We start from the raw sequence: 13150 nt of genomic DNA on the forward strand, positions 1-13150 counted from the left end.
CGGAGGTAATGCATTCTAAGGGTCTAGATTAATTCAAATTGATGGCCCAAATTCATTCATTTTTAAAACACAAGAATGAATATATAATTTGTTAATTTCTAATTCGGTGGTCATAAAAATGAGATGAATTAAATTCAACAGCTAATAATAAAGTAATTGATTTTTAAACAAAAAGAACTTGAAAAAATAAAACAAAAATTGCAGTAAATATGGAAAATATGTAACCTATATATGTAAATGAATTATGATATATAAATTCATAATATAGTTAAATGATTGTCTAAAATGATTGAACTTTTCAAATGGCTATGGTTTTTTACTAAAGAGGATCGGAGATTCAAATATGAATGAATAGTAATAACACTATGAGTGTCAAATTCAAGGAATGACTATAACTTTTGACTAAAGGGTTGGAGATGCTCTAATAATCAAATTAAACTATTCTGATATCAACCCACTTGAAATTCTTTGGCTTCTTCTGAATGGAGGCATCATAGTTTATTAACTTTATTTCACATAACCTTTACTTCAAATTAGCTTTTTCCTATTTCCTCATTACATGGCTTGAATTTGACACTATCTACTTTCTATTGAGTGTGCCTTTATGTAATGGCAATTATATAACTAATGATTAACTTTAGACATTTGGGTTATATATGGTGGAAGATGGAGTTGACTTTGTTTGGTAAACAATATGGGGTTGACTTTTAGTGACCTTGGGCTATGAATTCTACGGTTGAATTGATATTGGAGCACCCATTTGCAATGGAAAGGCTAATCACTTAGCTTCAACAAACCATGAGTTACAAGACTTTATTTTGGTATAGCGACAAAAATGATCAAACATCTGCTTGAGAAATGGAGAACATAGAATTTTGTCAACACAACGTCTACATATATAATCTGTTTAATGTATTTCAAATTGAGCAAACTCAAAGGTTACTGCGAGAGATCGAAGAGCAAACTCCTTAACTGAGAGTTCGTAATAGCTAGTGTATTATCTTCATGACACAAATGGTTAAAAAAAGAAATCATGAAGCTCCAAAAGAAAAGATATAATATTGTACTTATATTAATATTTAATTAACTATTTTATAGATATATAGTCGTACAGCTATTATTTAGTAAACAAATTTCTTAAACACAGCGTTGAATTTAGCATTTTAAAACTATAATATATTAACAGACAATAACTATTACTATGACAATACGTTTTCCTAATAATTCTCACATACATTCAATTATTCAAACATGGATTTGGACCTGGTCTAGTCTTCATCACTATTCACTAACTAGTAAGTGTCAACTAGAAACTTGCAAAATGGCATTCAGTCCTCTAGTGCTTGGCAGTTTCTCCTAAAGAAAGAGACAATTCACGGGCAAATATCAAATCAAAAGAAACTTCCAAGCACAACTAACTTTTTAAATTTGATTTATCAGCACTTCTGCTATATATGGACTCAATTTCCAGGATACTAGTCTAAAACTCCATTATTAACCAGAGGAATATTTATGTGGAAGTAAGAGGATAGAGACCAGACGGTAAAAATGGAAATTGCCAAAAGTCTTCTCCTACCTTCCACTCACAATTACTCAATTTTTCAGAGAAGCTTACAATATCAGCTCATTTAGAGCTGGGCACCATTCCCAATGGACTTTCTTCAATTCTCTCACATTGTATCAACTTTTTCCAGAACCGCTGAGTACACTTGTGTAATTGCTCAATCATGATATTCTTTGATTAGCTTTTAGCTTTTTTTAGCCAATCTTTTCCTCCTCACTTCTCCTCTTGCAGTGATTCTCACTAGAAATATATATATATATATAAGTTTTCCTTGCTTCCAGGAGGCTCCTTGCTCAACTGGGGCATTCTCACTTTACTTGCCTTCTGAGTTGAGAAAAGCTTTTTTACCCGAGAGGGTAAGAACTAATTAACCGGCAGACCAGATATACATATATATATATTTATTACATTTACTATCATATCAGCTGTGTGTGGTTCTGCATTCATATCAGTCACTTCTATGGATTAGTTGGGATGTTTAATCACACAAGTACTTATGTGTCAGTGAACTTATTTTGGTAAAGACTATTCGAATGGAAATTTTGATTCACGTACTGATGTATTCGATCATGAAAGATTGTCAGAAAGTTGTGTTGCATTATTTTTTTTTGGTAAAAGTTGAGAAATCAGGCTCAAGGAGTTGGTGAGTTGGTAATTTGATTTGGCTGTAATTTCTGTCATCCGAGTTTAATGCCCACTAACTTCCATAGAGCTAACTCTACTCGTGGAGTTCCATTGGTCAAGCAGACATCAGCCACCTCAATTCTCACAAGCTGTGCAAATCTTGATTTTCAATTCGCACGAGTAGTGAGACCGCTTCGTGTGATTGAAGTTTGCCTTCTTTCTTTAGTAGTGTACACGAAGTACAGGATTATCAAAATCAAACTTGTATAGCCAGAAATCTCATATACGAAAGTCAAATTTAATCAACCAAGATATTAATTTTTTTTTTCTTCAAAATCATCCATTAGGAGTAACCATTGTTGTATTTTTTTTTTACTAATATGCAGATTGAGGGACCATTAAAATTATGTTAAATCCAGCGTGCTATATCATGAATTGAAACTGTATTCAATAATTTTTTGAGATTTGAGAAATAATATGTATTAATTTAATTGACCGCACATTTTTTTTTCTTTTTAAGAGGATCAAAAGATTTCACTCCTACTTCCATGATGACTCGAACCCAGATCCTAGGTAATGGATGCAATTGACCGCACTTAACATAGGAAAAAAAATTTTATGGTATTAACATGTAATAAAAACTTCCAAAAGTATGTATTCGTTGGATTGACCGCACTTAACACAAGAAGAAAAATGAAATTATGGTATTAATAATGTAAGAAAACATTCCAAAAATATGTATTGATTGGATTGCCCGCACTTAACACAGGGAAAAAAAAAAATGAAATTATGATATTAATGATGTAAGAAAACCTTTCAGAAGTATGTATTAATTGGATTGAGCGTATTAATAGAGTATTTTTTTTTTCATGTTCCTTGTGGGTTCCAGTGACATAAGTCAAGTCATCGTAGAAGTTTTTCTGCTAGCCGCAGCCGCTCTCTCTCTAACCTAGGGTTAGGGTTTTCTTTTGCCGACTGCGTAGTTTTCTCTCGTTATCACGTCAATGGCAAAGATCGACGCAATGGCAGCCCGCCTGGCCTCCTCCCTAGCCCTTGCTGATGGGAAACAACTGGTGGATCTACGCCCGTCCAAGGGGTTGAGACAACCCGAAGCTTTCATGATTGGTAAGCTACTTACGGCGAGGGAATACTCTCGCAGATAGTTCCTGGGAATGTTCCGGGCTGCATGGAGGATTAATGGTAGCCTCCGAGTGGAGGAGGTCGGAGAAGATGATCGAGTTTTGTTCACCTTCACATACCCAAATGATGTTGATCGTGTTTGGAAAGGTGGACCATGGGGCTATAACAGAGCTCCGATAGCCCTTGCTCCATATGACGGTGTCAGCCCGGTGGTGGATGTAACCCTCAAGAAGTCATCATACTGGATGACGCTGCAAGGAATACCACCTGCATTCGAATCGTAGCGTATTATGTGCCTCATTGGAAGCACGCTTGGCGACTTCATGGAAATCGATCGTCCGGCGTTCAGGAATCGGGTCATGCGCATCCGGGTTGAGATCGACTACTTAAAGCCTTTGCTATTCCGGCGTCGATTCTGGGTCGAAGACGTAGTCCAGTTCATAGTACAGTTCAGGTATGACAAGATCTTTGGTCGTTGCGGCACCTGTGGACTCGTTACTCATGTCGGCCTCCCTTGCTCCGGATCGGAGCTCGTTGAAGATACTGATACACCGGTAGGGACAGTAGCACCACCCACAACTTTGGCTGCCCTACGGGAACAACCGGTATTGAACCCTAACTTCAATAGGGTGGTGATAAATAGCCAAACCCTAATCTTCAAAGCTCATGTACCAAGGAGTATACCATAAGCTCTTCTCCCTCAGTCGGTCATGAACATGCAACGCAATAAGAGACAGGTGCAAATTCGGGAACTGCTTGAACCAAGACACTGTGAAAATCCAATTACTGGATTGCGTAGGATTAGAGAAGATGATGAGGTAACAATCTCTCCTAAAAAACTCCGTTTGAGCCTTGCTATTGGAAAAAAAAAAATTTGGATGCAGTGAGCATGGGTTTGATCGAGGGACCTTCCAATAACAATGAACAACCCCAAAGGGAGAGGGGACGTCCTATTGGCAGTGTAAACAAACTACCATATGGACAATAGGCAAAGGGAAGAATGCAAAGAAAGATGGAGAATCTGACAAGATGAAAAGCAAGAAGACCAACCTGATTCCGAGGTTGTTGGCTGTTGATGAGGCTGAGGTAAGTACTAGCTCTAACCCTACGGGGAAAGAGAAGGTGCTTGCTTAAGGTCTAAAAAAACTCAAGACATTCTGAACCTCAAGCCTTTTCAAGTGGGAGTGATTTCTATATGCTTCTCTAAAATGTTTCTAGTTGATATGTGTACCACAATTGAGTGTTTGCCAGATTAGACTAGATGATTGATTTTGCCTTAGAAAGTGAGATTATTTTTACTTAATTTGTTGGTTTGCTATTCAGTAAGCGACCATTTAGATTTTAATGAGTTTAGGTGTGACTTAGATAAGTTATCCAGTCAAGTTATAAAATCTCTTATGTAAGTTCTGTTAGACTCTGACTTGTATTCATGGTTTTGATTTCTAATAATATCAAATCATATTAAAAAAAAAAAAGTAAATTTTTTCATTCATATCCAAGTTTTTAAGGATAATTAAGACTAATTATAACTACATATATAATAATTTCAAAAAATAATTAAATATTTAGTAATTAATATTGATTCAGAATTTGTAAAATATTAAGGAGGCCGGGTCAATTGATCCTTATGGTCTACGTTGACTACGCCCATGTTGCTGGATGCTACGAATTTTTTCAGATTAATTAATGTGAATCGACATCATCATGCACAAATGAAAAAAAAAAAAAAACAAAGGATATTGTTGGCCTGCAATGCCTGATTAAAAAAACCAAATTTGTTTCAGGTGAGCAAATAAATATCATCTATGATAATTTATAATAAAATTCTGAAACAGAAATACAAAAGTTCTCTGACAAAATCCCCATTTCCAAATACCTCTTCTTGTTAGGACTGCCCTTACTATTCTAATCCAATATGGTGAGTAAGCAGCACACGAAAACTTTGGTGAAAGCAAACCCAGTATGGCGCCAAGTGGCGTGTTACTTGAACCATCACAAATTGACTGGTCAGTATGATGAGCTCACCTGTTCTTACATGCACCCAATAATTCAAAAACTGTTTATTCTTCTGGTGGATTACCTGAGAACCCTGTCACCATTATCCTTCCATAGTTCCATATATGAATATATGCACTTTCAATCTTCCATATTTGAATATATGCATTCAAAGAAAACTATAAGAGAAGTCTTTTCCACTGCTGCATGTTTGTATATATAAACCAGTAGTGAGAAGAAGAAGAAGAAGAAGAGAGAGAGAGAAAGAAAGGGGTTTGTGGGAAATAGCAGTAGAGATGTTGGAAGAGATTACCAAAATGGCTGAGGAGGTGAGTTTGAAGAGTACTACTACTACTACTCCTATTCACTTTGTGCTGGTGCATGGTATCAGTGGAGGGGGTTGGTGCTGGTACAAAATCCGGTGTCTCATGGAGAATTCCGGCTACAAAGTCTCCACAGTTGATCTGAAGAGCGCCGGAATCGATCCCGCAAACGCGGATTCGGTCCTCTCTTTTGACTACTACAACAAACCACTCCTCGACTTCCTCTCTTCTCTCCCCGAACACGAACAGGTTTGTCTTATTAGTTAGATTAATTAATTTGCGTTTTTCTTTGAGATTACGAATTTAAATGAGATTAGTTCTTTTGCAGGTAGTTTTGGTGGGGCACAGCGCCGGAGGGTTGAGCGTGACGCTGGCGACGCTGAAGTTTCCGAAGAAGATCCGGCTGGCGGTTTATGTGGCGGCGACGATGCTCAAGCATGGGTTCACTAGTGAGGAAGATGTCAAAGATGTAATGTGTTTCTTCCTCTAAACTGCTACTACGTTTTTCATTGTTCTGTTTCATTGTAATTGCTTCATTACCATGCATGGCTAGCTTCGATTTGATTGACTGGGAATTAGGAAAGGTGTTTTGAAGTTTGTGAAGATCCTAATATTGATAATCGCGCATAGCTAGATACATGTGTGAAATGCAGACAAAGATGGCTGCCAACTGTCATCACAAGGATGATGGTTGTGAGGCCAGCTTATCTCCTTAATCCTACTGCTTTATTATCCCTAATTACTATTAGCCGGCTTAATTAATTATCATTAAACTCAAATGTTACAAGTCTCCGTATTAAAATAATGACGTGGAGACATTTGAGTGAGTTGATTTGTCACATTCCTGTATCTTAATATATTATATTTTGTGCCTCGGATACATCTTATTCTTATTTATATTACTAAATTACTGGTAAACTTTTAGTTTGCACATATATATAGCAATCATAAGTTCGAAAATTCTCACCAAGTGGAGAGCAGAAGCTCCGTCATAAGTTCGATAATTTAGGGATTTAGCTAGCTCTTTTTTCCTCGAGTCTTGTCGGCATGCTTGGTGTTCATGTTGTCTGAAAACTAGCAAATGGCGACGTAAGCTTTTCCATAAAAAAGGAGCTAATTATAAAACCAAATCACTTTTGAATAGGCTAGCTAGCATCCATGAACAAAAGTACCTCCCATGCCCAATCACTAGAATAATAATACAATGTACCCTCCCAATTATTGAAGTGGGACATGGAACAATTAAGTTAATTATTGGCAAATTATAGCTCGACTTCTACTGACTCAATTTGGTGAAATATGTCTCCTTTCTTTATTCATGCTCATTGTAATAGGGACCGATTATGTACTCCACAATTTTGTTTGCAATAGTTGATTATGTTTTGGTTTTTTGTCTCCCTCTTCTTGTATCTTTATTTTCTTTTCAATAAAGTCTATTGGTTAAGGAGACTCTTTGCCTCTATATATTGGCTCCTAGTTTCAAGCAAAAAAAAAAAAAAAGGTTAATTAATTATAACATTCTCATTAGATGTACTAATTTTGTGGCTATTCATGTTTATGTGAAACAGGGAGTGCCTAATTTATCCGAATTTGGTGACGTGTACGAATTAGGATTTGAATTAGGAGCTGACAAACCACCAACAAGCGGAATTGTGAAGAAAGAAGTCCAGCGCAAAATCATATATCAAATGAGTCCTCAAGAGGTAAGTTCAATTCACTTCAATTGGTCCTGGACCACAGAATAATTTCCCCACTACATAATACATTTTTCTTATCTTTCTATCATGTCGAACCTTGCACTCTTATTGAATGTTAATTGTTCACTTGATTTACTTCCTAGTCAACATGGCCATTAGTTCAGCCCTCATTCAATGACACAATGTCTCAACAACATGGATACCTATTAACAGGTTGAATTAATAATTTTCCTAGCCTTATGATGGAAGAGCCTGTCGACGGGCCTTTGTTTTGTGACAGAGACATCTTTCTCGTAAGACAGGGTAAAATATAGAAGTCTATAAAACTAATTTGCTCGATTATCAAAACTTCAATTTCTTCACAACATAACACATTGCCTACAAATATCTTCTGCATTACATAATCCTAGACCATGTGGGGGAGGGAGAGCTTTCATTTGATCCATACAATTTTGGACAATGGTGGGTCACTGAGCATATATATATATATACAGTCACTTTTCAGTTACCTATCAGAGAGATGCATTAATACTATTCACTTTGCACTCACATGCATGTGCAGATGTGCTCATAGCAATTTGGGAGGTGAACATCAAATCCGTACGCATATTTTTCACATGCAGTACGTTTGGTTCAGATACGTTACGATATGATAGTTATAATTAATTTCCTGATTGGTATTTTTCCATAGGATTCGACACTAGCTGCCATGCTTTTGAGACCTGGACCGCTCCTAGCTATAACGACAGCCCAGTTTAAGGAAGAAGACGATGACCATGACATTGATGTGCTTGAGAAAGTGCCACGTGTCTACGTGAAGACTTTGCAAGATCATGTGGTGAAACCAGCGCAGCAAGATTCGATGGTCAAGAGGTGGCCGCCGGCTGAGGTCTATGTATTGGATAGTGATCACAGTCCCTTCTTCTCCCAGCCGTTTCTGCTCTTTGGATTCCTTGTAAAGGCTGCCGAGGCTTCTCACTGGGAGATTATATAGATGTTTGGGGTTCATATTTTTGCAATATTCTATGTAATTTGGGATGAATAAAGTCTTCTAGTGCAAGAGAATGGAGACAATATTGAAATAATGAAGAACCAGCTAGATGCACTCTGCTATCGTAATTGATCAATTTGTGCGCGTCACTAATTAGATAACGAGACATTTAGCAACTTTAAGAGAGTCATATATAGATCGACATTTTCATATTTAACACACGCTTATATGCATTTATGATTTAAGTTTAACAAAACGTGCTGTATTCATCTCGTCTCAAAAAGCACGTAGTGATGTAACACTTAATTTATAGTTTGATGTTGCAGTGGTGTTCTTATAGTCAGTAATCGAATCAATGATAGGTGACCAAAGTTTCCTCAGTGAATTAAGTACTAACCAAGAGAACACTACTTAATGTTGTATGTGCTTGAACCATAAGCAAAACAAAAGACTTGTGAGTGAACTAATGTTTTGCAAGTTCAACTACAAAAGTTTGTTTGCTCCAAATTTCACTCCTTCATTTGTAACCAAGCTCAACACCATCACAAAAGTAAGCAAGAACCGGAAACTAGCAGCTACCAAAGCAGCATCACGTACTTTTATTTTCTACAATATCAAGCCATGCTTAATTACTTCTATATAGATTCCTACTTTCCATTTCATCTGTGCAGTACTGCACTTCAGATCGATGATCTCTTATTACAAGTATTACCTAGATTTCTTATTTCTATTCAAACCATTTCCATTTCATCTTCTGGAGCTTTCTCTTTCTCAACACCATTAGTATTCTCTGCTTTCTCTGTTTTTACTTCCTTGTCATTTGCAACAACGGCGGTGAACCCATTCCTTCCGAGCTCATTCTCGCCGGAAATCTCCTCCAGCGACCGGCCCATCGTCTCCGGCACCAACAACGTGAAGAAAACGCCAAGCAAGTTGACCAAAGCAAGCGCCTTTATAGCTTTCTTCACACTCTTAACATCCGGTGTATAACTCTGCACCACAAACGCCCCGATTATCGCCCCGGCTTTTCCCGCTGCGGCGGAGATTCCGTGACACGTCGACCGGAACCTCGCCGGGAAAAGCTCCGCTGGGACAATGAAGGTGGTGCTGTTGGGCCCGAAGTTGGCGAAGAACAACGTCAGGCCGTAAAGCACGGCAAACAGTTTAGGGTGGCCTTTGCAGAACTCGAATTTGGATTTCGAGTCCGCGGAACACGTACTTCCCCTGAGATGCTCGTATTGGAATCCGAGAATGGCCATGAAGATTGACATGAGGAGGAAGCCGCCGAGTTGGATGGGGAACCGGCCGATCCTGTCGATGAGCAAGACTGTGAACCAGTAGCCGGGGACGGTGGCAGCTAGTGCGATTAGGAGCATTGACTTGGAGAGCAAGTAAACTTCTTCTATAGCGTTCATTTCTGTGGGTTTTGGTAAGAGACGACTAGATGGGTAGATGTCCTTTTGGGTTAGTTGGAGACTGTAGAAAGCAATGTCTAGTAAGAACCATGTGCTTGTGGTACCAAGAAGATGTAAACCATGTGTTCTAACAAATTCCCTAGAGAAGAGCCCGTATGAGGAATTAGGATCAAGGACCTTTTTCGGGGTTTCGGATTCTCCACCGGTGCTAGCGGGGATGTTGTCTATCTGTTTCTCGAGGACTTTAGCCATGTCAGCTGCAGCCTTGTCGTGGTCTCCTTTAACCAAGGCAGTGTACCTAGCTGTTTCGGGCATCTTCAGCCGCCAGTAAAAGGTCAGAGCTGCAGGGATTGCTCCGAACATGAGCACGATTCGCCAAACAAAGTCGCCTTCTGGCTGAGTGGATAGCACATTGTTGGTTTTGAAGTTGTCAGCTGGGAAAGCTAGCATGAAGGCCCTAGATACAACTAGGGCTACAACTCCAGCCACCAATATGCCAATTCCTTGCATTGCAAAGACAGCAGCTACAAAGCCACCTCGGGTTTTCGTGTTGGCGTACTCGGACATGATGACCGCCGAGAGGGGATAGTCACCTCCGATCCCAAATCCGAGCCAAAATCGGAAGAAGCAAAGAGTTGTGACTACACTTTTTGGAGTGGAGCCAAAGGAAAGTCCCGAGGCAAGAGCACACCCCACCATAGTGACCAAGGTGATCCCATAAACTTTTTTCCTGCCGAGTTTGTCTCCGAGCCAGCCAAAGAAGAGTTGCCCAGCTAGGGTGCCAAATAGAGCAACCCCCGTTATGGCATTGTTGATATTTGGAGGTAGAGCACCAGGTTTTTTAGTAGAGGGATCGTAGAAGTAAAGGCGGCCTATAAGTTTGGTGACGGCGGTGATGCAAAACAGGTCATAAGCATCAGTGAAAAAGCCCATGCCAGCAATCACAATTGCCTTATAATGGTAAAGTTGTGTCTTGGCATTGTCAAGAGATGTGAAGATGGACTCTCTTCCGTCTGCCATGGCCGGAGTAGTACTATTCTGCAGAGGAGACTGACACAGAGAGTCGGGAAGTGTTGGCCAACAAATGGAGCAACTATTTAACAAGGTCCACGAGGCGGAGGTTCCTCTGGTTTGCTTGGTACTTTGACAGATCATTGCTTTGTTTTTCAAGAAAGGCTCTTTGTAAGTAACGATATAAATAACAGGTTTTCTCGTTCTCTCTGTCTCTTCCTGTCTCTTCCTCATGTTAATTAATCCTGAATTTATATGCTGCATTAATTCATACATTGGCTGTTAAATTATAATCATGTAATGTAGACATTTTGGATTTTTGGATATATACAATTTTCAAAGTTGAACAAATGCATAGGTTGAGCAAGCTTAACTTACAAGAAATGCATGTGATTGTGAAATTGCATAGATTGTTGTTTCTTCATGTTTCTTAGTGATATTATACTGATGTTCACTTGTCTTAAGGCTATTTATCATTTCTCTTTCGCCTGCCGAATGAATTTATTATCGACTTTCATCTGATCGAGTTGTCTCTGTATATCGGACTGTCGGAATATCTGTGTGCTAGATCTATGTGAACTTGCTAAAGATTTCAGTTGCCTTCAGCTCCTGCTGCCTGTTTATTCAAATGTGCAGGACAACTTATTCCTACTAGGTTCCCAAGTTGTGGTTTTGTTTTATCTTCCCTAACCTTCCAAGCAATAAACAGAGATCATAAAATATTCATTGCCTTTGCTCCCTCTATGATCTCTACATTCTCTGACTTGATGATATAACCATGCGAAACTAAGAAAATCAGTTAACATGACTGATTTTCCTGAATATCGCAACTAGAAAAGAAATTGATCATCCCAAAAGAGTCAATTACTAGACATGGTTACTAACTGAGCCACAGCAGCTATTTTCTTCTGGAGCTCCTGCTTGTTTCCTCCAACAAGTGTATCGACTTGTCTTCCATTTTTGAGAAAAACAAATGTTGGAGTGGCTTTTATATCCCATGAAGTACTCAACTCCTGCACCCAGAGAAACAAAAATTAAATGCCACATTATTCATCAAGATATTGCTTGTGTACCATACCACTATTGCATTCGGACAAGAACACAGAAGGCAAATTACGTTAGCATTTTTCTATACTTACAGCGAGGTCATCGACATCCAAGGTTAGAAATAAGATTGAAGGATGTTTAGCTGCAAGCTCAGAGTAGGCCGCTGCAATACTTTTAGAAGGATTACACCATGATGCACCAAAATTTGCAACAACCTGTAGGACAGTAAAAAATATTAGGCAAAAGTTAGGCATGTGGGATTTCTGATGAGAACTCTAGAAACTTACAAGTTTGTCTTCCTCAATTGCTTCTGATAACTTCGCCTCCCAACCATCCATGGTCTTTATAAAGTGCACATTCCCACCGGCTTCATGAACATCATGTTGACCCTCATCACCATTATGTCCACAAAACTGCAAGAATCAAATATTTCCTCAGATGGTGCAGCAAGCTATCATTCTCTATCAATCTGTCTGTCGAAAGAAACTTACCATACAAGAAGAACAACAGGCTCCCATCTGAGTGTGCACAGCCAGACCCGAGGAAGTTAACATCTGGGGTACCAAATAGAACGAAACAAACCCTAGTGAGGCTACCCAAATATGCGATTTTTGCTTGCTTTACGTTGTACATGCATGGGATCAGAAACACAAACAATTTGCATAATAACGAATAAGATCCCCCTCAAAAGGTCCTCTTGCAAATGCCCTCAATTTCGGTGAAAACAAGAAGACAATACCAGGCCATGTAAAGCAAAAAGATCTTCAACAATTCAATCATACCATTGAAACAAAAGGTGTGTTTTAATCCCACGAACAATTCACAATAACTTGCAATGTGGAAGATGGGTTTTGCACAATTGTTTTCTTATCACATCAAACTATTTAAGGATGGACAATATTGAAAAGAAAGATGGGGAGACAAAAATTTGATCGATCTAATAAACGAAATTCTAGATGTTCCGAAACATTGTGTAAACAGAGAAATGGGAATGCTCAATTTGATTAGAACAATTACCTTTCACCTGCTTTGAAATCCTTCATGGTGATTAACCCAAAAACTCAGCCAGGATAGAGGAGTCCCGGCCAAGAAATTGGGGACGGAAGACAGAGAAATGAAAACTTTTAGGAACGCTGATTCAAGATATATGGGGAAATACTGGCGTGTCATAATAGAAAGTGTAATAAGATATTGCATTGGATCGATATGAGAATTATTAATTTCAGTTGTTGGCCATTTTCATTTTGACAGGTCCAACTCCTGATTTTTGGAGGTAATAGAACTTTAAAAAAAAAAAAAATTATTGATTTTATTGGATGATGGGCATTATGGGAAAATTAGAC

The 13150-nt window shown here is 38.5% G+C and overlaps 3 protein-coding genes across 4 annotated transcripts; 1 reads left to right on the top strand and 2 right to left on the bottom strand.

Annotated features, from left to right (window-relative positions):
* Positions 1 to 5424: 5424 nt before the first annotated feature.
* LOC112173202 (methylesterase 17) lies at positions 5425 to 8459 on the top strand. The gene is made up of 4 exons (XM_024310820.2): positions 5425 to 5895; positions 5975 to 6115; positions 7215 to 7349; positions 8035 to 8459. The coding sequence occupies exons 1-4, from the start codon at positions 5620 to 5622 to the stop codon at positions 8335 to 8337; spliced, it is 855 nt and encodes a 284-aa protein (XP_024166588.1). The 5' UTR covers positions 5425 to 5619; the 3' UTR covers positions 8338 to 8459.
* A 383-nt stretch (positions 8460 to 8842) lies between these two features.
* Positions 8843 to 10976, bottom strand: LOC112179844 (low affinity inorganic phosphate transporter 8). Its single transcript, XM_024318333.2, has one exon. It carries the CDS (start codon positions 10902 to 10904, stop codon positions 9066 to 9068), a length of 1839 nt encoding a protein of 612 aa, XP_024174101.1. The 5' UTR covers positions 10905 to 10976; the 3' UTR covers positions 8843 to 9065.
* Positions 10977 to 11249: 273 nt separating this feature from the next.
* LOC112182633 (thioredoxin H9) lies at positions 11250 to 12963 on the bottom strand. Of its 2 annotated transcripts, none has more exons than XM_024321143.2 (5): positions 12825 to 12963; positions 12299 to 12425; positions 12095 to 12220; positions 11900 to 12022; positions 11250 to 11773 (listed from the first exon to the last, which is right to left on the bottom strand). In XM_024321143.2, the coding sequence occupies exons 1-5, from the start codon at positions 12848 to 12850 to the stop codon at positions 11621 to 11623; spliced, it is 555 nt and encodes a 184-aa protein (XP_024176911.1). In that variant the 5' UTR covers positions 12851 to 12963; the 3' UTR covers positions 11250 to 11620. The 2 variants fall into 2 exon arrangements, with proteins under 2 accessions (XP_024176911.1, XP_024176912.1); XM_024321144.2 differs by having other exon boundaries at positions 12299 to 12361; positions 12825 to 12961.
* Positions 12964 to 13150: the final 187 nt, after the last annotated feature.

The sequence above is a fragment of the Rosa chinensis genome, chromosome 1 (genome assembly GCF_002994745.2).
Source record: "Rosa chinensis cultivar Old Blush chromosome 1, RchiOBHm-V2, whole genome shotgun sequence".
NCBI lineage: Eukaryota > Viridiplantae > Streptophyta > Magnoliopsida > Rosales > Rosaceae > Rosa > Rosa chinensis.

Bases quoted from the DNA above. Each gene is read 5' to 3' on its own strand.
- LOC112182633 (XM_024321143.2), bottom strand. From the start codon at position 12,850: ATGAAGGATTTCAAAGCAGGTGAAAG. The intron at 12,426-12,824 runs GTAATTGTTCTA...TACAACGTAAAG, and splicing joins GATTTCAAAGCAGGTGAAAG to CAAGCAAAAATCGCATATTT. The intron at 12,221-12,298 runs GTAAGTTTCTTT...TGATTCTTGCAG, and splicing joins CCTGTTGTTCTTCTTGTATG to TTTTGTGGACATAATGGTGA.
- LOC112179844 (XM_024318333.2), bottom strand. From the start codon at position 10,904: ATGATCTGTCAAAGTACCAAGCAAACCAGAGGAACCTCCGCCTCGTGG.
- LOC112173202 (XM_024310820.2), top strand. From the start codon at position 5,620: ATGTTGGAAGAGATTACCAAAATGGCTGAGGAGGTGAGTTTGAAGAGT. The intron at 5,896-5,974 runs GTTTGTCTTATT...GTTCTTTTGCAG, and splicing joins CTCTCCCCGAACACGAACAG to GTAGTTTTGGTGGGGCACAG. The intron at 7,350-8,034 runs GTAAGTTCAATT...ATTTTTCCATAG, and splicing joins ATCAAATGAGTCCTCAAGAG to GATTCGACACTAGCTGCCAT.